This window comes from Schistocerca nitens, chromosome 4 (genome assembly GCF_023898315.1).
Source record: "Schistocerca nitens isolate TAMUIC-IGC-003100 chromosome 4, iqSchNite1.1, whole genome shotgun sequence".
Classification (NCBI taxonomy): Eukaryota; Metazoa; Arthropoda; class Insecta; order Orthoptera; family Acrididae; genus Schistocerca; species Schistocerca nitens.
Genome location: NC_064617.1, coordinates 597834785 through 597858889, shown reverse-complemented (window position 1 = coordinate 597858889; position 24105 = coordinate 597834785). Strand labels below are relative to the sequence as shown.

Genomic DNA, 24105 nt, shown 5'->3' with positions numbered 1-24105 from the left:
TCCTCGGAGTAGTGAAGCAACTTAAATCGTTTAATAAAAGCAAGTCTTCCGGTCCAGACTGTATACCAATTAGGTTCCTTCCGGAGTATGCTGATGCATTAGCTCCATACTAAACAATCATATATAACCGTTCGCTCGACGAAAGATCCGTACCCAAAGACTGTAAAGTTGCACAGGTCACACCAATATTCAAGAAGGGTAGTAGGAGTAATCCATTAAATTACAGGCCCATATCGTTAACGTCGATATGCAGCAGGAGTTTAGAACATATATTGTGTTCGAACATTATGAATTACCTCGAAGGAAACTGTCTATTGACACACAGTCAACATGGGTTTAGAAAACATCGTTCCTGTGAAACACAACTAGCTATTTATTCACATGAAGTGCTGAGTACTATTGACAAGGGATTTCAGATCGATAACGTATTCCTGGATTTCCGGAAGGCTTTTGACACTGTACCACACAAGTGGCTCGTAGTAAAATTGCGTGCTTATAGAACATCGTCTCATTTAAGTGACTGGATTTGCGATTTCCTGTCCTGTGCGATGTCCTGTGCAGTTCGCAGTAACGGACGGAAAGTCATCGAGTAAAACAGAAGTGATTTCAGGCGTTCCCCAAGGTAGTGTTATAGGCCTTTTGCTGTTCCTTATCTATATAAACGATTTGGGAGACAATCTGAGCAGCCGTCTTCGGTTGTTTGCAGGTGACGCTGTCGTTTATCGACTAATAAAGTATCAGAAGACCAAAACAAGCGGCAAAACGATTTAGAGAAGATATCTGAATGGTGCGAAAAGTGGCAGTTCACCCTAAATAACGAAACGTGTGAGGTCATCCTCATGAGTACTAAAAGGAACTCGCTAAACTTCGGTTACACGATAAATCAGTCTAATCTAAAAGCCGTAAATTCAAAAAATACCCAGGTATTACAATTACGAACAACTTAAATTGGAAAGAACATTTGGAAAATGTTTTGGGGAAGGCTAACCAAAGGCTGCGTTTTATTGGCAGGACACTTAGAAAATGTAACAGACCTACTAAGGAGACTGCCTACACTACGCTTGTCCGTCCTCTTTTAGAATACTGCTGCGCGGTGTGGGATCCTTACCAGGCAAGACTGACGGTGTACATCGAAAAAGTTCAAAGAAAGGCAGCACATTTTGTATTATCGCGAAATATGGGAGAGAGTGTCACAGAAATGATACGGGATTTGGGCTGGAAACGGAGTGGCCAAGCGGTTCTAGGCGCTTCAGTTTGTAACCACGCGACCGCTACGGTCGCAGGTTCGAATCCTGCCTCGGGCATGGATGTGTGTGATGTCCTTAGGTTAGTTAGGTTTAAGTAGTTCTAAGTTCTAGGGGACTGATGACCTCAGAAGTTAGGTCCCATTGTGCTCAGAGCTATTTGAACAATTTTTTTGGGCTGGAAATCATTAGAAGAAAGGTGTTTTTCGTTGCGATGGAATCTTCTCACGAAATTCCAATCACCAGCTTTCTCCTCCGAATGCGAGAATATTTTGTTGACACTGACCTACATAGGGTGCAACGATCACCACGATAAAATAAGGGAAATCAGAGTTCGTACGGATAGATATGGGTGGTCATTCTTTCCGCGCGCGTTACGAGATTGGAATAATAGAGAATGTGAAGGTGGTTCGATGAACCCTCTGCCAGGTACTTAAATGAGATTTGCAGAGTGTCCATGTAGATGTAGATGTACTCTGTAGGAAAAGCGAAGAGGGAACTTGGAACTAGGGTGATAGATGAGGTGTGTTTCCAAGATGTAGTATCAAACACTGGAAATTTCAGATTCTTAGACACTGATCCCTCAAAGGCATTATTTACTCCCCTGTTGATCCCACTAGTGCTGGGTTGCGCTGTATGGCGTCAGGGTGGTGAGTCCGAGTCTTCCGAGCTTTGGACTAAGCGTGTCATTATGTCGTTAAATGGCACATGGCTTTTCGTGCTAGATCAGCATTCACTGACTGGGCGGGTACTAAGATTAATAAGAACCGAAGCGCGGATTCAGAGTCTGGAAGTGTAGCATCGTACACGTGCCCCTCTAAAATCTTTGGACTCTGAGAGACTAGTGGGTAGAGGAAATCTTAAGGACTTAGTTACTAAGGCCTGGATGAAAAAGCATTGGGAGTAGTTTAAATGTTCGCACTGTCAGAAAGATTAATACAAACGAAGTTACTTTCCACTGTCAGACTCAGCAAATTTCCGTTGCAGAAGCACTGAGTCTGTCACACAGTTTTTCCTGTGGTTGTTGAACTTCTAGCAACATTAACATGCTACACATCCAAATGACTCGCCGCTACGTTTATTCCTTTGGTGACCGTTTTGAACATAGTTGCCACATATCTAGTGCCGTACATTCGATGTGTGGTTGAGGTTATGACACTTGAAATATCTTGGTGCTGTATCATAGACTTTTACATAGCTTTCAAATGGTTCAAATGGCTCTAAGCACTATGGGACTCAACTTCTGAGGTCATCAGTCCCCTAGAACTTAGAACTACTTAAACCTAACTAACCTAAGGACATCACACACATCCATGCCCGAGGCAGGATTGGAACCTGCGACCGTAGCAGCAGCGCGGTTCCGGACTGAAGCGCCTAGAACCGCTCGGCCACAGCGGACGGCTACGTGGCTTTGTCCTGTAAAATATTCCATGTTCTGTAGTTACTTCGATAGTTTGATAGCATCATCTTTAAGCCCTCACCGTCCCACTCATATTGTTTTGAAGCAGAGTTTCATCTCCTACAACAATTAGGAAATCTGTACTTCGTTTTGTTCAGTTAGTAAGAATTTTCTAGTTTTTCATCTGTTGCCTGTTTAGGTGTTTCATATATTGCCAGCTGAGTTCTTTCCTTTTACGGTAGCAACCACTTTGTTTTAATAGCTTTTGCTTAATGAATGATTTTTTGCAGTCTTCTATTTTCAGGTCCTAAAATGGTAATTTTTTGTGGTGACCTAATAGCTTTAATTTGAAGGGTATCCTTTACAAGGCTTACTGACTGAGTAAGATTGTCTCTAAAAACCTTCCAAATATTACTGTCTGTTGCCGACTCGGACATAGCGTTTATGTTGTTTGTTTACTTCATATTTATTGCTGCGTGTGAAACAGATGGTCCTCCGACTTTAGCGTAAGTTCTTAGTTTTCTTGTTTTTACCTATCATTATTGTCTTCAAGCAATTTGATTCGCGTTTCTAGCGCTGATAATGACCTTCTACCAACTGCAAATGAAGTTTTCGTGTCTTACCATGTACAGTTATCATCCAGAACATTATAACCCCGACCTACTCTCGATATAGACTTTTCCTGGCTATAGGAGCGTCACCTCACGAGGAATGACTTCCAGACACACGCACGGTACATGTAGTATCAGTGAGCCTGTTGTCGGTATGTAGAATGGGGAAGGCGCACAATCTGTCTGAGTCTGACCGAGGTCAGATGTTGATGTACTGGAGGCTTGCACGAGCATTTAGGAAATTGCACGACATGTCCGGTGTTCGAGGAGTGCCGTGCTGAGTGTCAACACTTGGTGGAGGCCAGGCGAAACCACGCCCAGACGTCGTGGGGTTGGTCGGCCACCCCTCATTACAGATGTTAGACGTCGCAGGCTGGGATGACTGGTAAATAAGACAAGCGGCGAACTGTGGCAAAACTAACATCAGATTTCCATGGTGGACAGAGTGCAAGTATGTCTGAACACACAGTGCACCGAAAGCTCCTAACGATGGCCCTTCGCAGCCGACGGGGTGTGCGTGTGGCGATATTAATACTACGACATTGGCAACAACAACTGAAATGGGCACTTGGCCATCGGCACTGGCGTAATGACAGAGCGTTGCACGGTCTGATGGATCCCGATTCCATATTACTCATGCCGATTGGACGGCGCGAATCCGTCGTCTTCCAGGGAAACAGCTCCTTGACACCTGTACGGGACGGAGACAAGCTGGCGGCGGCTCCATTTTGCTCTGGGGAACATCCATGTGGCCATCCATGGGTCCATGGGTCCAGGAATATCGTACACTGGTTTGCAGACCACTTACACCCTTTCATGACGATTATGTTTCTTTTCAACAAGATAGTGTGCCATGTCACAAGGCCAGGAGCGTGATGGAGCGGTTCGAGGAACACAGTGGCGAGTTCCTAATGAGGTGCTGCCTCCCAACTCGCCAGATGCGAACCCGATCGAACGCATCTGGGATGTGATTGATCGTAGCGTCAGAGCTCATCTATTCCCTTCCCTGGAATTCTCGGGATTTAGGTGAATTGTGTGTGCAGATGTGGTGGCAATACTTTCCAACGACCTCCCAAAACTTCATCACTTCCATGCTGCGACGCGACGTCGCCAAAGATGGACTTACCGGCTATTAGGTACGTGTTCATTATGTTCTGGCAGATCACTGTACCTCATACATGTACAGGGACTGAACATAAATACGGCAACACAGCAAGAACTACATCCTTGAACACAGATTCAGATGCTAATCAAGCCTGCAGATTGCGCTGTTGTGTTTGACCACAAACGGCACCTACAGTATCTTCAGTCGTTGCAATTGTCACAGCAGTGTTCTGTGTATTTGAGTGCTTTGTGTCGGAGATGAGTGAGTTCGAACTTGGTCAAATTTATCGGTGCTCGTATGGTGGGTACTTCCGTAACCAAGATGCCGAAGTGTTTGGTGTTTCAAGAGGCACCGTATCGTAGGTTTATACGGCTTACAAGGAAAGCAGAAAAACAACATGCGCTGAGTCACAACGCGGTCTAAGGTGCATGTTGAGTGACGGTGACGGACGGTCATTAAAGAGGATTGTGGTAAAAAACTAGAGGACGACAGTTGCAAGGAACTGAAAGTCGCACCGCTTAGTAACAAAACGATACGAAGGGAGCTACAAAGCTGGGAACTGCAGGGAGAGCTGCAATTCCAAAACCACTCGTCAGCGATACACGGGCCTCTAACAGGAGAACACCGTGCCAAGGCCATAAAACTTGGACTATAGCAGTGGAAGAACGTTATTTGTCGGAAGAGGCTTGTTTCACACTTTTTCCAGCTTCTGGCCGAGTGAAACATGGCGGGAGATTCGGTGATGATTTGATAAGCCATAGAGAGGAATTCCATTGGCCTCACGGCTACTGTGCAAGATCGCATTTCTGCCAAAGAATGTGTTACCATGTTTGCTGATGAGGTCCATCCCATAGTACAATTTTCCCTATGGCGACGTTGTGTTGCAAGAAGACATAGACCCTCTTCACAGAGCTCTCATCGTCCAGGACTGGTTTTGCGAACAAGAGGACGAATAGTCACATCTCCCTGGCCATCAGTCATCCCATTTCTATGTTACTGAGCCCTTGTGGTCTGCTTTGGTGTCAAGGGTGCTTGATCGCCATCCACCTGCAATATCGTTATCTGAACTTGTCACTATTTTGTAGGAAGAATGGTGTAAGATTACCCTGAATACCTTGGAGGACCTGTACCTATCCATTCCGAAACGACTGATGTTGATGTTCGGTTTGTGCGGCGCTCAACTGCGCGGTCATCATCACCCGTACAAAGTCCCACTCTTTAGACGCTCCAGTCTAGCCACTTCCACTAATTATGATGAAATGACGAAGACAGCACAGACACTCAGTCTCCGGGCAGAGAAAATCCCCAACCCGGCCGGGAATCGAACCTTGGATCCAGTGATCCAGGGGCAGCAACGATAGCCACTAGACCACGAGCTGCGGACCCGAGACGACTGGAAACTGTTTTGAGCGCCAACGGTTTTCCTACACCGTAAAAGACATGGTAATGTGTTTTGGGTGTTTCAAAGGTTTTGTCCGCCCCTGCACCTTTCCACTTGCGCCTGTTGGTTCCTTCACACTTTTAGTTGTAGTTAGGTCTCTTTTATGGTTTCTTTCCTAATTTTTCGTTCGTCACTACGTCAATAACGTTCATGATCTGTATGTATAAATAAGAGTGTCCGTTTGTTTGTAATTCATATAAATCTAGTTTTATTCCAATCTTGACGAAATTTTGCACAAATGGTTCAAATGGCTCTGAGCACTATGGGACTTAACATCTGAGGTCATCAGTCCCTTAGAACTAAGACATCACACACATCCATGCCCGAGACAGGATTCGAACCTGCGACCGTAGCAGCCTAGAACCGCTTGGCCACCGCGGCCGGCGAAATTTTGCACACGTCACCTTCAAGACAAGAGGAAGCTCACGGTCTAAATCAGATTTCGTAATGCTACTTGAAACATATTTTTAGTACATAAATGGAAACTGTTGTTACCAAACATCTCGAAAAGCTGTTAGCCGATTTACTACAAATTTCTGCATTCACATGAAACAATGAAATTTACTGAAAAATTAAATGCCCGAAAGAGGAAAAGTATAGTGGTAAACTGACTGTACCTCCTATCGCGAAAGTAAATTACAGGAGAAATGCCCATCTTTGAGGGAGTACCATCAGACGTCAATAGATAGGGGGACGACTGAAACCTCGAGAACTTGACACAAGCATGATTGTATTGATTACACTACTGGCCATTAAAATTGCTACACCAAGAAGAAATGCAGCTGATAAACGGGTATTCATTGGACAAATAGATTTCACTAGAACTGACATGTGATTACATTTTCACGTAATTTGGGTGCATAGATCCTGAGAAATCGGTACCCAGAACAACCACCTCTGGCCGTAATAACGGCCTTGATACGCCTGGGCATTGAGTCAAACAGAGCTTGGATGGCGTGTACAGGTACAGCTGCCCATGCAGCTTCAACACAATACCACAGTTCATCAAGAGTAGTGACTGGCGTATTGTGACCAGCCAGTTCTCGGCCACAATTGAACAGACGTTTTCAGTTGGTGAGAAATCTGGAGAATGTGCTGGCCAGGGCAGCAGTCGAACATTTTCTGCATCCAGAAAGGCCCGTACAGGACCTGCAACATGCCGCCGTGCATTATCCTGCTGAAATGTAGGGTTTCGCAGGGATCGAATGAAGGGTAGAGCCGCCGGTCGGAACACATCTGAAATGTGACGTCCACTGCTCAGAGTGCCGTAAACGCGAACAAGAGGTGACCGAGACGTGTAACCAATGGCACCCCATACCATCACGCCGGGTGATACGCCAGTATGGCGATGACGAATACGCGCTTCCAAGGTGTGTTCACCGCGATGTCGCCAAACACGGATGCGACCATCATGATGCTGTAAACATAACCTGGATTCATCCGAAAAAATGACGTTTTGCCATTCGTGCACCCGGATTCGTCGTTGAGTACACCGTCGCAGGCGCTCCTGTCTGTGATGCAGCGTCAAGGGTACCCGCAGCCATGGTCTCCGAGCTGATAGTCCATGCTGCTGAAAACGTCGTCGAACTGTTCGCGCAGATGGTTGTTGTCTTGCAAACGTCCCCATCTGTTGACTCAGGGATCGAGACGTGGCTGCACGATCCGTTACAGCCATGCGGATAAGATGCCTGTCATCTCGACTGCTAATGTTCCGAGGGCTTTGGGATCCAGCACGGCGTTCCGTATTACCCTCCTGAACCCACCGATTCCATATTCTACTAACAGTCACTGGATCTCGACCAACCCGAGCAGCAATGTCGCGATACGATAAACCGGAACCGCGATAAGCTACAATCCGACCTTTATCAAAGTCGGAAACGTGATGGTACGCATTTCTCCTCCTGACACGAGGCATCACAACAACGTTTCACCAGGCAACGCCGGTCAATTGCTGTTTGTGTATGAGAAATCGGTAGGAAACTTTCCTCATGTCAGCACGTTGTAGGCGTCGCCAGCGGCGCCAACCTTGTGTGAATGCTCTTGCATATTACAGCATCTTCTTCCTGTCGGTTAAATTTCGCGTCTGTAGCACGTCATCTTCGTGGTGTAGCAATTTTAATGGCCAGTAGTGTAGTATCCGTTGTGATGATATATACCATAGAAGAATTTTATTCCGTATTTCACAGGTATTATTTAAATACGATACGATACAAACGCTAAGGCAGATAATGGATATAATACCACCAAAAATCACTAGCAGAGGTTGAAAATACCGCTACTATTGTAAGGTTCTCTTTATTAAACACACGACCGGTTTCGGGATTCTATACACCTATCTTCAGCGCCGCGGTGGACGTATACAAGACGCTGTGTGCTTACAACGAGCATCACTAGATCGTGAGACGATTGAAAGGTCGAACAGAACCCGAGATTTCCCCAACTGTGACAGTTCGACTCGTGCTCAAACACAGCTCTACGTGAAACAGTGAAAACTGACCCGAAACAAATGAAGACGAATTCTCCTAAATCACAATGAGCTACGTATCACAAAATGTAACAACAGACGGCGCAGCTGATAACCTTTTCATACTGGTCATGACGTATTCACTCGTCACATTACCTTGACATACAGTGATTCAGATATGCCTTTCGATTTAAATCCATTGCTGTCTCCCATTCGGCTTGGATTCGCACGGGGCCAGTCACTTTTTGCGGCATATATTAAACATCCCGGGCAACGCAGCTACAGAAATTAGCTTACTTGGAGCGTTGGACACCTTGAAGCATGCCGAAAAAGCCTCTTTCAGAATGGAGTTTAGCTCGGCTGTCGTTGCTGGCTTAATGTCCTTTCTTGTCTGAAATCGTGTTCCTTTCATTGGCCTCTTCAATTTAGGGAACAGCCAGAAATCGCAATGGTTCATATCAGGTGAGAAAAGAGCCTGTAGACGCAAAGGAATCCGATTTTTCGCCAAAAAGTCTGAATGAGTGCCAGGAAGGTGCTCGAGCATTGTCGTGATGGAGGCGCCGATTTCCTGTAGACCACAAGTCCTGTCTCTCGCTCCGCACAGCATCAAGTAGGCGACTGACGACATCTCCACAGAACTATTTGGTGATTGTTTGACCCTGTGGTGCGTACTATTGTTGTACCACACCGTGTAAATCAAAAAAAGCAGTCAGCATCACTTTGACGTTTCTGCGCACTTTGCGGGTATTCTTTGGTCTTGGTAACGAAGAATTTTGGTTTCCGGGTCGTACGTGCACATCCAGGTCTCGTCACGGGTTATTAGGGCATTCACGAAGCTGTGGAAACTGTCTGTAGGGTTCAGTATGTCCTATGAGACTTCAGCACGAAGTTGCTTTTGCCCCATCATGAGCAGCTTGGGCAAGAGTATCTCCGACACTCTCTTCATGGCGAAATCTTCGGTCACAATGGAGTGTGCCAAAAAAGTGCTGATGCCCACCTGTTCAGTAATTTCTTTGATAGTCACACGATGGTCCCACATCACCACAGTGTTCACTTTGGCCATTACCTGGTTATTTCGGTATGTTGATGGCTGACCAGAGCGTTGCTCGCTCTTCACAGATGTATAGCCGACTTTAAACCGGTTGTACCACTCCAGCTGTGTGATGCTTTTGGTATAGTTACTGAAACCCATCTGAGTCTTCCGAATGGTTTCCCCTTGTCTGTCGCTCAGTTTTTGGCAAAATTTGATGCATTAGCGCTGCTCTAGCCGTTCCGTTATTTCCCTCGATGGTAGCTGTACACACTGCTTCAATCAACCGTTGCTTGCCAGCAGCTGACGCTGTCGGCAGATGAGAAAAAATTGGGGCATGAACACGAAGGTTCATTGTCGGTTCATGCACGCGTGCTAGATTCAAATCCGACAGATGTACGTAAAAAATAATAAGGCCAGATACATGTCCTATTTTGCATTGTAGGGATTTCTGACTCTTATTATTGATGACTCATTTTATAACCTCGATTGCTGTACTTGTTATCTAACGAAATGACGCAGTGATAAGACACTGGAGTCGTATTCGAGGACGGAGATTCAAATCCCCATCCGGCTATCCAGATTTCCGTTTTTGTGATTTCCCTAAATCACTTAAAGAGAATTTCGAGATGACTCCTTTGAAATGGTTCGACCCTGTTTCCTTTTACAGCCTTCCGCAATCCATGTTCGTGCTCTTTCTGTATAGCCTTTCGTGGTCGACGGGGCGTTAAAGCCTAATCTTCCTTCGTACCTGATCTTCAGTGTATATGACTGTGAGTTTGGCATCCGTGCTGTCTGCCTGTCCCTGAAACCGCTGATAACGTAACGCTTGGACTTGAAGTGCACCCAACAGTCACGTGACCGACGTTTGGTGTAGCGGCAGACTCGTGCGCTCACGTACTGCGAAGGGGAGCGTGCCGGAGTGCGCCGCGCTTGTCCTACGGGCTCCTGCCATCGCCATTTTGGATTTTAAAATTTTCTGCTGTCTTAACGAAGTCATTGCCCCTAGCACGTAAGTAAGCCGCCGTCCCTTTATGTAGTCAAGTTGACAGATTAATGTAAAATTATGGGTGTGGAAAACCGACCGTTAAACCGATACCGGTATTTTAGTTCTGAATAACAGATGTCCTTCGGTATTTGATTAGTCTCGATTATGACAGGTGTATTTTACTAATAATCGAGTAAAATAACCAAAATATCAATTTGCGTAGCAGCAGTGCTAAAATTTCTCGTCGTTCTTAAACACAGCCTTTCTTTTTTTTTTAAGAAAAAGGAGTAATTTTTATTCGAAAAATATGCATAGATTTAGAATATTGCTTTATTATAGAAAATGGGAAAAGTAATCAGTGCCACTTTAATAACATCGCCAACAGAAACGAGCAACAAACATACGACATAAGAACTGGTACAGCGTTACTGGGACAGTACTGTCCGTCAGTGTGTGTGTAGTGTGGGAGACTGGCCCCCACCTGGTCTGTAATCTATATGGTAGTTTCTCGCTGTCGACGCTAGACATTCGTTGTAGTGCAGAACTGCACCAGTCCTAATCTGAAAATATTTTTACCAAGTGACACAGAAATGAAATACAGCGCTTCATTTTCTTTAAAAGAGTAAATATTTGTCTTCCATTGCTCTGAAATAATAAAAGAGGAAGGAACTTGTAGTAAAAGTACTCAATTAAAATCTTAACAAAAATTCATTCATAGTATACAAGAAAAATAATAAATAGCTGATCTGCTGCCTGTGCCTACATAATATGGATTTATCTGCTTGTAGAACTTGAAGACGAACAAATTAACAGGAAAAGCACAGTTCTTCAGCCTCAGTTTTCACCCTTCAGCTCTGACTATTCGTAATGTCCAAATAGTGCTATGATCCCCGATTACATCAAAAATTTTAAGCAGAGTTTCAAGAAGTCAGAATCAATGAGAGAATACAGGTGATTTTTTGTAGTGTTCAACCACTTATCACTTTTCGAGAAGAGCAGTAAATGGTGGGTGGACTAAGTTTTATTTTATTCGTATATTTAATTTAATATATTCATTCCATGTATATTGAAAGTGAGAGAGTAACAATTTTTCAATCTTTGTTCCATTTCTACGCTTATTACCGGAAGTAATAGAAAAAAAAAAAACAAAATCGGTTACGTCAGAAACCGGCTATTTTGAGCATTGACAGTAGTCAGGTTAAACTGGCGTGGTGAAAAAAAAAACGACATTCCTATGTGAAAATGAAACGGAAAGTTGGTAGGCACACATCCCTAAAACTGTGTGTCTGAGGTACGCGACAGGCAGCGACGACACTGCACTCTTGTTGTCAGACCACACGGGCACTGTGCAGCCTCACAATGGAGCATCATGCATGTCACGTTTTTCTGTGTTCCCCCACCGTCGCGTAGCTCTTCTCACGTCTGAAATGCTCTCTACACAACAGAGGTCATAATTTTTTTGTGTTATGATTGTCTCCTTCTTAAGTCGAAGTCTTCTCCAGATAAAATTAAATATGTTTGTTTTTGAAGAAAGTTTAATGGTCTCTAATGAAGTCAGCAGCTGTCAATCGATATTTACAGGTAGTTTGTTTTGATTGTTAGGTACAAGTTGTCCATAAACTGTAGCTACAACTTAAGATTTCAATAACCTTAAAGCTATACTAGATACTAACGAATGTTTTTCAACATGTGGTAACTCATAATGTTTTTCTTATCTTGCAGATAATGCAAATTTGACATCCAATTGAAAACCCGATAAATATAGACGCCACATGGGGAAATCTCGGTGTGTGGCCTGGTTCATATGGACGGCGTCCGATATTCCAACGCTGCACGAAACGCGGAACGAAACCAACTATTTGGACTTGACATATGTCATTTATGGAAACATTTACCGTTCCCATTACAAGGGAGCAAGTCACCCATCCGTTTCAGGCGCCAAAGTGTACGAGGCGCGACAGGCGTTTGCAAGGAATCCGACAAAATCGGTGCATACGGCGGTCAGGGAGTTGGAATGAGACGATCAACGGGGTACAATATTTTGCATATGAGGTTATGGCTCTATCCCTACAAGGTGCAGATGCTTCAGGCATTAAGACCTACGGACAAACCACAGGGCGAACAATTAGCAGGAGATGTACTAGGCAAGACTGACGCAAACAACGATTTTTTCGAAAAGATTAGTTTCTCTCTTGAGGCAATGTTTCGGATATCCGGCAAACTGAATCGTCATAAAGTCCGCATATGGGGCTTACAGCATTCTCATGTTACACGTGAAATGCAAAGACACAATCCCAATATTAATGTTTGTTGTGGACAATGAGCAATTGCGTCACTGGTCTATTCTTTTCCATCGAATCTACTGTCAACGGCAGTGTTTATCTGGATACGTTAAAAGAATTTGCTGCGGCCTGATGTCAGATTCCAACAGGATGGGAGCACTAACCCATTTGTCCCTAAATGTCCGTCAGATACAGGAGACAGTCCATTTGGTGGTCGTCATGATCCCCTGACCTAACGCCAATGGACTTCTTCCTGTGGGAATTTCTAAAGGACATGATGTAGCGAAAAAAGGTTAGACACCTACAGAACTTGAAGTCACGTATTCGAAATGCATTTAAACATGCCACCATGGAGATCTTGAATCGTACGTGGAGAGAAATGGAATCCTGACTAGGCATTAGCCGTGCTACAGATGGTGCTCACGCTGATGTGTACTAATGAGGAAACAAAACATTGAGTTGTAACACATGTTGAAACCATTTGTTAATATGTTGTATAGTTTTAAACGTTTTGAAGTCTTAAGTTGTAAAGATAATTTATGGACTCCCTGTACCTCAACGTAGAATGATAATCAGCCTCAATTTATTTTGAACACCTTGAGATCTAGATTGAATCTTACAATCTGCAACAGGGTTCGTGCTGATTTAAAATTTTTTGATAGCTGCTGTACTCGTAAAAGCTTGTATAATTTAAAGCCTGTGTTGATGGTCGTAATTTACAACTGATCACCATATGCATACAAGATCGTAATCAAAACATCTGACTGAACAAATGTCTAAAACTGATCGTGGATGAGCATTAAAAATTATTCTTTCAGTGGATAGAAAAATATTTTGTACATTGCAGTCTCGAAACCTCCATACTGCATACTAAGAGCATAATTATTAACTGTGGATAACAGCTAATTACTGGTCAAATGGAGCACTGTAGGTGGAAACGGAAAAATCATGATAAAATTAACTCTTCCTCTCGAAGAGCGCCTTATATACTAACCATCAGGTTAAAATTGGTACGATTTATTGATAACGAACTCATAGGCTACTATGCGCTTACTTTACATACACTGCGCAGATTTCTTTATCTGCAATACGCCAGTACACCGTACGCTATGCGGCGGAGAGAGTGCGTAGTACTCTTCCCTTAAAATTTCCTTTTTTGTATTGTAAGGGGAAGAATGATTGCCTATAACTCACCTTGCAAACGATATCATCTACAACTCTTCTACTTATTCCGCGTTTTGTTATGCATTTGTCTGAGTCAGTGATGCTACTTTCAGAACTCCATGATGAATGCCACTCTTCTTCTTAGAATATTCTATGTCATTAATCCAAAATTATAAAGTTATTGGACTGACGAATAATTCTCGTTAAATGGCTGGAGCTTATTTTTGTGACGTACTTCGATGATTACATAAAGTTAGTTTTCTTCTCATAAATATGTCCTCCGCGTGACTACATTTAGATTGATGTTTCAACTTAGGTAGCTGTGCAATGATATTGCAGCTAGACTGAAGTATTTCGCTGATTACAGTGATTGAAGACTGAATGTTGAATCAGTTATACAATTATTTCTGTGTAACAATAGGTAGGAAAGTGAAATGTAAAGATCAAACAGGCGCAGTTGTAGAGGAAAGACGTATGATACTGAGAAATCGCAGTATGTTCAGGAAAGACCTCACTGGAATACGGTTGAACACTAAATCACAATATTAGACTATAATGACTAGATGCACCGAGAGTGTACAAATAAAGGATAAACAAATGGTTGTTCCAAATGTTATTGATTTAAACAATGAGAATCTCCACCTAGCAGACACACAAAGGAAATCGACTATATCCTGAATACCGATACAGGAAATTCTTAGAACCCATTTTCAAGAGGGAAACGACTTTTGTTAAGATTAATAAGATAAAATTAAACGTTTGTTACATTAACATATGGAAGCGCTCATCCTTCCCCGCACCACGTACGACAGGAATGCGAAGAAGCAGCAACAAATGATTAAATAAAATGTACTGTCTTGCATTTTACAGTGATTTGAAAATGTTAATGCAGAGGTTCGAGTCGTCCCTCGGTCATGGCTGTGTGAGTTGTCCTTAGCGTTAAGTTAGTTCAAGTAGTGTGTCAGTTTAGGGACCGACGACCTCAGCAGTTTGGTCCCTTAGGAGTCAACACACGTTTGAACATTTTTGAAAATGTTAATGCACACAAGTTTCACACACTATCTTGTTCAGGGGAGAGATGAACTTCTTTAGGTCGCGTGTTATTTTATTTATTTTACTAGAGAGCATCGACAGTTATTTACTGCAACAGTGGCGACACGTTGGACGTTAAGAATACCATTCGGCACCATTGTAACTTTGTATTGTGATGGTGCTGTGTTTTTCTCCACCGTCAACGTGTTGTCACAAGTGCAAATAATAAGTGAGAATACTTTTTCAAACATTGTTTGAACAGTCAATTCGGTGGGAAAATTTTAAAATTCACACGAGAATGCTTGTGTTTGACTAACAAAACAAGTCACATAAGGGACGCCGATAAAAATATTGGGATATTCTTTTTTTAACTTAGAGTCCCCTCCCCCCTTTGTGAGATTTGTTGAGATGTAGTGGGACCCTACTCCTCTCCTCCCCATTTTCCCTCACTTGAAGTTTACCCCATAGGCTGATAAAAATATGTAAAAACGAACTTTTTATTTATTTTAAAAACTAATTAAAACACATTAATGAAAGCCGGTCTTATTTGCGAAGTAAACAGTTTTTGTAACGTGATTAAGAACATTGTAAAGATGCCAACCCCGTGTAATATTCGGACGGACTGGGAGGCAGACAGACTTGCACGCAAAAAGGCTCCGAGGAAACAGTGTTAACAGTTTTGACGGTTCCCCAAATAAATTATATATACATTAAATCTCCTGAGTCTTTACTTACTTTGCATATGAAAGAAAACATTGCTTGTAGCTTCCGTTGACCATATGGTTACGTAGCTCTACAATCTCCTGGTTTATATATTAACTAAGAGAATGCTTGTCGACGCATTTTAGGTGAGCTTGCTTCCACAAACTTCTTGACCGCATGTGTCTTTCGACTCGTCGACATGCCGCTTAACAGACACATTGTAGAACTTACGATACGAATTAATTTTGAACACAGTAACATCGTCTTAACATGGATTACAATGTATCACGAATGAGTCACTGACAGGCTATGATTTGGAACGGCGCGGCAGAGAACTCCCGGAATGAGACCCGACTCTTGTCCTTCACTTGTTTCAAATAGGGGAATCCCGGGCATGCAGACATGTAAAGCATTCAGTTCAGTTCAGAGGGGCCATAAAGACTGATCGGCACTTTAATCTGCCAGTGCTTCGATTTTATATAAAAAAAATATGTTCTAATCATGTATATTGTCTGAATTAAAAAAGATTACCTGAGATTTTCATTGCAGTTCCCTTCTAAATGAGATTTGGTGAGGTGTTTCCTGGGTTTCCCTCTCCTCTTGCACCTCCCCCCCCCTCTTATTTTGTCGAAAGTTGTGCTCCATTTTTAATGACCCTGAAGTAGACAGAACGTTAAACTGTCACTCTTGCACACTAACTACGACTTAGCGACTTAGATCATGAAGGCTAGTGTTCGACGATATGGAAAAACAGAACTTTAACTATAAAATTTATTTCGTACAATATTCATCTGTCTTTAAGGTTGAATAACAAGTACAGTATTTCAACCTTAAATATGGAATTTTTCTACCAAGAAATAACGGAAGAATCCGTAAATAAGAAATACTCATATAAAATGTGTAATGGTTGGGTTGGTCCCGTAGAAGAAGCCTTTTGGAAATAAGAGTATAACTGCATACACAGCTGCATAGTCAATGGAAAATCCAGGGTGGAATAAAGACAACATTGTGTGTGTTTGTGTCATTGTGTTTGTGTGTATGCGTGTGTGACTGAATGTTTTCGACGTTAGAAGAAGGCCTTTTGGCCCATGCTCACATGTTTAGCAGTCCTTTCGTTGTGCCTGTGTGCCTGTCTGCGACTCAGCGTCTCCTCTATGTAATGAGTAGCAATTTACTCTTTCCATAATATTGTCGTTCCTAATTCTACATATATACTCCGTGAGACACAGTACGATGCGTGACGGAGAACACCTTTTACAACAGCGCCGGCCGCGGTGGCCGAGCGGTTCTAGGCGCTACAGTCTGGAACCGCGCGACCGCTACGGCCGCAGGTTCGAATCCTGCCTCGGGCATGGATGTGTGTGATATTCTTAGGTTGAAGTACTTCTAAATTCTAGGGGACCGATGACCTCAGAAGTTAAGTCCCATAGTGCTCAGAGCCATTTGAACCATTTACCACAGCTATCGATTCGCTTACCTGCTGGACTAGCAAATATAGAGAGGGGAAAATGACTATTTGCTTCCGAAGGATTCCTGATTTTCTTTATCTTTTTGTCGCTGACGCTACGCAATATGTATGTGCATGTCAGTAAGATCGTTCTGCAGTCTTTCGCAAATGCCAGTTCATTAACTTTCTCAACAGTATTTCGCAAAATAACGTCTTTCCTCCAGACATTCTCATTTGAGTTCATGGATCATGTTCTCACGGAGCATTTCCTTATTTCTACCTGTAAGAAACCTAGCTGCACGCCTCTGAATTGATTCGACATCTTTCTTTTGTCTAACCTGGTGGGAATCCCAAACACTGAAGAATTACTCGAGTATGGGGCTCGCAAGTGTTATGCTCGCGCTCTCCTTTGTGGATGACCTACACTTCCCGAGAAGTCACAAAATAAAGCGGACAATTCACCTTCCCTACAACAGACTCGTTCCATTTCACATGGCTTTGCAACGTTGCAACGTTACGCTCAGATGCATTTACAAGACGTGACTGTCAAGCAGCACAGCATAAGTACACTCCTAAAACGCTCTGGCTTAGTCATCTCCTTAGGATTGTTTATGGGGTATTGGCAACGACTAAGGTATTAAAATCGGTGTACCCATTAAAGAAATTACTAGCATTGGCTGAAATAAACTTAATAGTTAAAAATAATGTGCTCATTGATGCTCTTTTCCAATATTATAGCAAGTATTATAAGGTTTATTCCTCAGTTTCTTAGCAACCGCACATCAACATTTGTACGGAAAACGACTGACTTGAACAGTAACGTTGTTGGTATGATCTTCAGTCAGAAGACTGGTTGGAAGCGACTCTCCACGCCAGTCCACCCTACGAAAGCCTCTTCATGCCTGCATGAATATTACAACCTACAACCATTTGTACCTGCTTCCTTTATTGAAAACTTGGTGCGCTTCCCAACGAGATTTCTAGTTTTTAACCTATCTGTGCAGCGTTAATCCCCTGAGCAACTTCCTTCCATTGCCAGATTTACTACTTACTCACAGGTCACCATGTGTCCCACCAACTGACCCCTTCCTTAAGTTAAGCTGTGCCATAAGTTTATTTTTTACCCTATTCTATTCTGTACCTTGTAGTGCTCCTTACACTATTTTAAGCCAGTTTCACTATATCCGATGCAATCGTCTTGAGAGATTTAGCAACTGTGCTGAAATTTAAGATAATTATCACTTATTGTCCCGTTCCAGTTGCGTAATTTTATTTAGATTACATGTTTCGACTAGTCTCGATCGTCTTCATAACTAAGCACATCATATTCGAGTATTCTGAGTAGACAAGACGGGTTGCTGACGCACTATGTACTTAGATCTGAAGATGATCCAGAGTTATCGAAACATATAATCTAATCAAAAATATGCAACTGATGGGGAATAATAAACGACAATTATCTTAAGCCAGTTTGGTATTTTAAGCCACTTTTACAATTAAGTATGTCAAATACAAGGTGTAAAATGTTTGTGGTACCGGCAAATGGCCTAAGATAACGCTGTAACGCTGTAAATCATCAAAGCAATGTAACCTGATTCAAAGAAAACGTCGTTTCGACATTTTTTATGTGAGAGTTATAAAATGATGATTCATGATTCTGTAATCTCTCTCTCTTTCTCTCTGACGGTCCGACTTGATACATGGAATTGTTCTGTGAGTCATTTTATTTCAGTATTACCAGCATAAAATAATTCCTGTTTTATACAAGCTGTCTGAGTATCCTGAGTTACCCTCTGAACTGAAGTAATTTTAATACATGGTTTCGGCTTTAGTAACTGCATTAGCTGACTCTTGTGGGAAGTACGGGTGATCGGTCGGCATTTCCTATAGCTCGTCATTTCAGTATCTGCAAAAGAGAATCTGCTTTGTTCATTATTAACATTCGAAGTCAGATACTTTTACATAGGCTTTAGTGGATGCGTTCCTCTACGTATTTCAACACTGTTTTAACGCAACCATATAGGGCCGACACTGTTCAGTAACTTTGCTTTGAGCCGAACTCAAATAAATAGTGGGAACTAATGTATTCGTAATTCAAGTATCGGAATATGCCGAAGAAAGTTGCATTTAAATAACAGAGTAATATTTTCACTTCAGTGATCTGAAAGGCAAAGACCGTACAAAAGAACAATTTCAGTTCTTACAACTTTTAATAGTACCACTTCCTCTCCGTTAGTATTACTTGAAGTCAGTTCTAGATATATTTGTATCTCACCAATGTAAGCAATTTATTAGGTAAGTGAAAATGATAACCTAGTTGTCAGCTTGAAAATACTTTATAAAATGAGTGACACAAAAATGCTGAATTTATTTTTGCTTTATTCCTACCGGTTTCGGTCAGAAACCATGATCATAGTCCTGTACGAAATACAAAACAAAAATCATGTCAAAATGCAGAAAGAAAACCACCTACAATATTTTTATAATCAATTCGAAGATCAAGGATTAAGTTGATATTACATTCGTAGGCAGGATGAAGATGATAATAATCGTACGTCTCGTAACAAAACTGTATTCCACCCAAACATTTTCAAGAAGACAAAGTAATAAACATTTAAAATTACATTACATATATGTTTTTATAGAATCAGTACACTACGATAACAACATTCTTTATCTAAACTAAAGAGTAGCTTCTTTACAATAAAATATAACGAAGTTATCAGAATGGCATAAATACCGTACTGCAAACATAAGTTCATGCCAAAATACACGGCTAAAGCCTATTAAATCAATTTACACTTTTTTTAAGGAAAAGGTGCCATCCAGTTACGCAATAAATACTAAACCCACCATCTGAAATATCTTCAGCAAAGGTAATCAGATATTATCATAGCCACAATCGTGTGAAACGGTAAGAACAGGTAAGACCTAAAGAAATCTTTAAATGGGGTTGATACCTTTTAACTATGTATATTAGCATGAATTTATAATTGCAGTACTGTATCTACTCTATTTTGATAAATTCTTTTTACTTTATTGTAAAGATGCTACTCTTCAGTCTTGATGACGACAAAGGATGTTGTTATTGCAGAGTAATTAACTGTACAAAAAAATAAAAAGCCCTTATGTAATGTAATTTTAAATGTTTATTAGTTTGTGTTCTTGAAAATGTTTGGTTGGAATACAATTTTGTTACGAGACGTATGACTAGTGTTATCTTCATCCTGGCTACGACTGTAATATATTCGTAATCTTTTAACTTCGAATTGTTTTCTGTAAATTCTGGCCCTGTAATGCTACTGTATGTCTTGTGTTGGATTCCTTCAATGAGTTGATCTTCACACAGATATCATATTTGTTAAGTTCGAAATGAACGATACTTTTAGGTTTGATATGTAATGCTGGCTGCAGATTAATTTTTTGACGTAATTAATTCGAAATAATCTTGTTACATTGTAGATTATTTCATTTCTATATTTTGAAATAATGTTTGTTTTACATTGCATACAGAACCGGGAGTATGGTTTATGACCGAAACGGTTGGAAATAAAACATAAATAAAGTCATCATTTGTGTGCCATACATTTTATAAAGTTATAACTTCATCAGTTATTCGGTCTGCCCACCTAATCTTCAGCATTATTCTGCAGCACCACATTTCAAAGGGTTCTCTTCTCGTCTTGTCCCTACTGTTTATCGTCAACGTGTCATTTCCTTACTGAGCTACATTCGACACAAATACCTATGGTAAACGCTTCCTCATTTAATTTTAAACTGCTACTACCAGTCTTCATTTACACTGATCAGCCAGAACATTATAACCATCTACCTAATTCCCAGTAGATCCACATTTGGCGCGGCTAGCAGCGGCGACGCGTCGTGGCATGGAAGCATTGAGGCCTTGATAGGTCGCTGGAGAGAGTTGGCCCCACATCTGCACACACAAGTCACCTTATTCCAGTAAATTTCGGGGAGGGGGCAATGATTTCCGACACCATATTTAATCACATCCCAGAAGCGTTCGATAGGGTTCAGAGCTGGTGAACTGGTGGTGGAGGTGGGGGGGGGGGGGAGCTGCACATCAGTGGAACGCGCCACTGTGTTCCTTGAACCAGTGTATTACACTCCTGGCCTTGTGACATGGGGTATTATATTCTTGAAAAGTACCACTGCCGCTGAGAAATACGATCGTACGATCGTCATGAAGGGGGCGTACATGGTATGCAACCAGTGTACAGTACTCCTTGCCTGTCATGACACCTTGCACAAGCTCCACTTGAATCATGGATGTCCACGTGAATGTTCCCCAAAGCATAATGGAGCCGCCCCCAGTACAGATGTCAGAGAGCTGGTCCCCTGGAAGACCACTAACTCCCACCCTCCCATCAGCATGAGGAAGGTATCGAGATTCATCAGACCATGCACTGCCCAAAAGTCCAGAGCGGAGGCCACGTGCCTATATCAGTCTTAGTATCCGATGTCCTGGTGTTAACATATTCACACGCGTGGGTCGTCGGCTGCAGAGGCCCATCATTAGTAGTGTTTTTGATTCACTGTGTACTTACACACATTTGTTCAAATGGTTCAAATGGCTCTGAGCACTATGGGACTCAACATCTTAGGTCATAAGTCCCCTAGAACTTAGAACTACTTAAACCTAACTAACCTAAGGACATCACACACACCCATGCCCGAGGCAGGATTCGAACCTGCGACCGTAGCAGTCACGCGGTTCCGGACTGCAGCGCCAGAACCGCTAGACCACCGCGGCCGGCACACACATTTGTACTCTGCCCAGTTCGTCACCTGTCCTATTTTACCAGTCTGTCCAGCCTACGACGTTCGACATGCCCAACGCCACGTCGTCTGGGGCAGTTCCACCTTGGTTTCGCCAAGTGTTGAAGACACTCAGCTCAGCACTCCTCGAACGCCCGATAAGTCGTGCTGTTTCCGAAATGCTCGTGCGGAGCTTATGGCTCACCACAATCTGCCATCGGCCAAACTCAGACAGGTCGCACACCTCCTCCATTCTACATACACACAGCACGCTCACAGATACGACATGCACCGTGAGTTCGTCTAACTAGAAGTCATTCTTCGTCAGGTGATGCTGCTATCGCCTGGACGGGTTTATATCGATAGAAGGCCGGTGGTCATAGATTTCTGGGTGATAAGTGTGTATCATCTCGACTTCAGCCGTCGTCAAGTACTTTGTTGCCCAAATGGAAAAACTGAACTAAAACAAGGGCTGTTCAATAAATAACGATCATAATTTTTATGGTCATAATTTCTCGCACTAAAATTTAATCTTACGATAGTCTGTTAACTTAATGTGCAACAAACACGCCGTAGTAGTTTCATTGTTGGGACTCCTGGTTCCTGCTTCTGAGAGGCGGGCAAGGTCAGACATGTTCGGTATCGCCTACCGCTGCAATGGGGGTAACACGCGAAGAACAATATGGGGCTTTGAAATTCTGCTTTCTACTCAACACGTCTTCAGCTGAGGCTTACAGGAGGCCTAGGGAGAGGCTCGTCTTCCCTACAGCACAGCTAGAAGGCGATTTAAAATGTTTAAAGAGGGGAGACAATCAATGTCAAAGAAAGGTGGACCCGATGCTCCAGTTACTGCCCTTACGGATGAAAACATCAACACTGCTGCTGTCATTGTGAGAGAGGATCGACGAATTATCTTAAGATCACATTCTGAAATACTGAACATTTCATTGAATACCAGCCACACGCTGGTGACAGAAAAATTACACATGACACGTGTTTGTGCCCGACGGATTCCAAGACTTTTGATTCCCGAAAAAAAGGACATTCAAGCGCAGGTCTGCATGCAGTTGAAGTTGATGTTAGAGGAAGATCCGGAGTTTCTCTGAAACGCAATCACTGCTGATGAAACTTGGCTACATCATTTTGATCCTGAGAGCAAACAGCAAAGCTCAGTGGGGAAATCTCCTTCCTCACCAACCCCCAAATAAGCAAAAGGGGTTGCTTCTGCTGGGAAGAGACGGTAATCTCATTCTTTCATATTCATGTCGTATCTTCACACACATCAGTAAATGATCAATACTACAGGGATGTCCTGAAAACGTGGCAAGTCCGTATCAGGCGCAAAAGATGACATTTCCGTGAAGCAGGCTTGATGCTGCACCACGATAACGCTCGGCCGCATATTGCCAATAAACGTGAAGTGCATCCCTCACCCTGCCTATAGTCCGGATTTGGCCCTGAGTGACTTATTTCTATTCCCTAGCATGAAAAACGCCATCAGAAGCAGTGGTGAAGGCTGCAGTGGCGATTTTGAAGGATCTCTCAGAAAATGGTTTCCAGCATGTATTTGAAGACTGGCAGAAACGCTGGGACGAGTGCATCGCCTTCATGGGAGACTGCTTTGAGATGGACCATCAAAATTATAAGGATGAGTAAAGGTATGTTGTCAAAAAAAAAAAAAATTATGATCATTCTTTACTGAACAGCCCTCGTATTTTTACTGCATTGTTTCCTAATGTAATACCATCACCTGATGTAATTCGACTATCTTCCATTACGCTTGCGGAGATACGCACCTTGAAACGCAGCGACCCGACGGGCGGCTTGGCGTACGGCAGGTTGTAGAAGGCGAGCAGCGGGCGGCCATTGCTAGTCGCCTGTCGGCGGCCTCGCACCGCGCCCTGCAGGGTCCTCACCACCGGGAGCTGTGCGCCCCCAGCCTCCGCCCCTGCCACCGCCGCCAGCAGCAGCAGCCGCAGCGCTGCGACACACCGCGCAGACCGCGAACCCATCGCCAACTGACACTTTGGCGTCTGATTTCTTGCGAGGTACGGCGGCTCAAGGTCGCTAACGTGCAAAAAGATATCTCAGCTGCCGGACCGGTTACGTAACAGCGAGGCGGACGACGCTCTCCCATTGTCATTTATTAGCAGTTTACTGATAGCGGGTCTGACGCGCGCCTCGGCAAACTTTCTTTCAACTTTTGCATCAAATCAAACGAATAAGTTATTACTGTCGGAGCACCAAACGCCAATGGAGAACAGATTTTTCTGCTTACAGTGATTTCGCCTCGTACGTTGCCGCTTGCATTTCCGCTGAGAATTTGAACTGCACGTGGATTGCGCTAACCGAGTGAGGTGGTGTAGTGGTTACCACACTGGACTCGCGTTCGGGAGGATGACGGTCCAAATCTACGT

General features: G+C 43.0%; 1 protein-coding gene across 1 annotated transcript in view; it reads right to left on the bottom strand.

Moving 5' to 3' along the window:
* Window positions 1–23700, bottom strand: part of LOC126252456 (juvenile hormone esterase-like) — a 124880-nt gene extending 101180 nt beyond the window's left edge. Inside the window, exon 1 of the mRNA XM_049953351.1 lies at window positions 23485–23700. Coding sequence (XP_049809308.1) covers window positions 23485–23700 — 216 coding nt within the window. The remainder of the gene's footprint in view (window positions 1–23484) is intronic.
* Window positions 23701–24105: the final 405 nt, after the last annotated feature.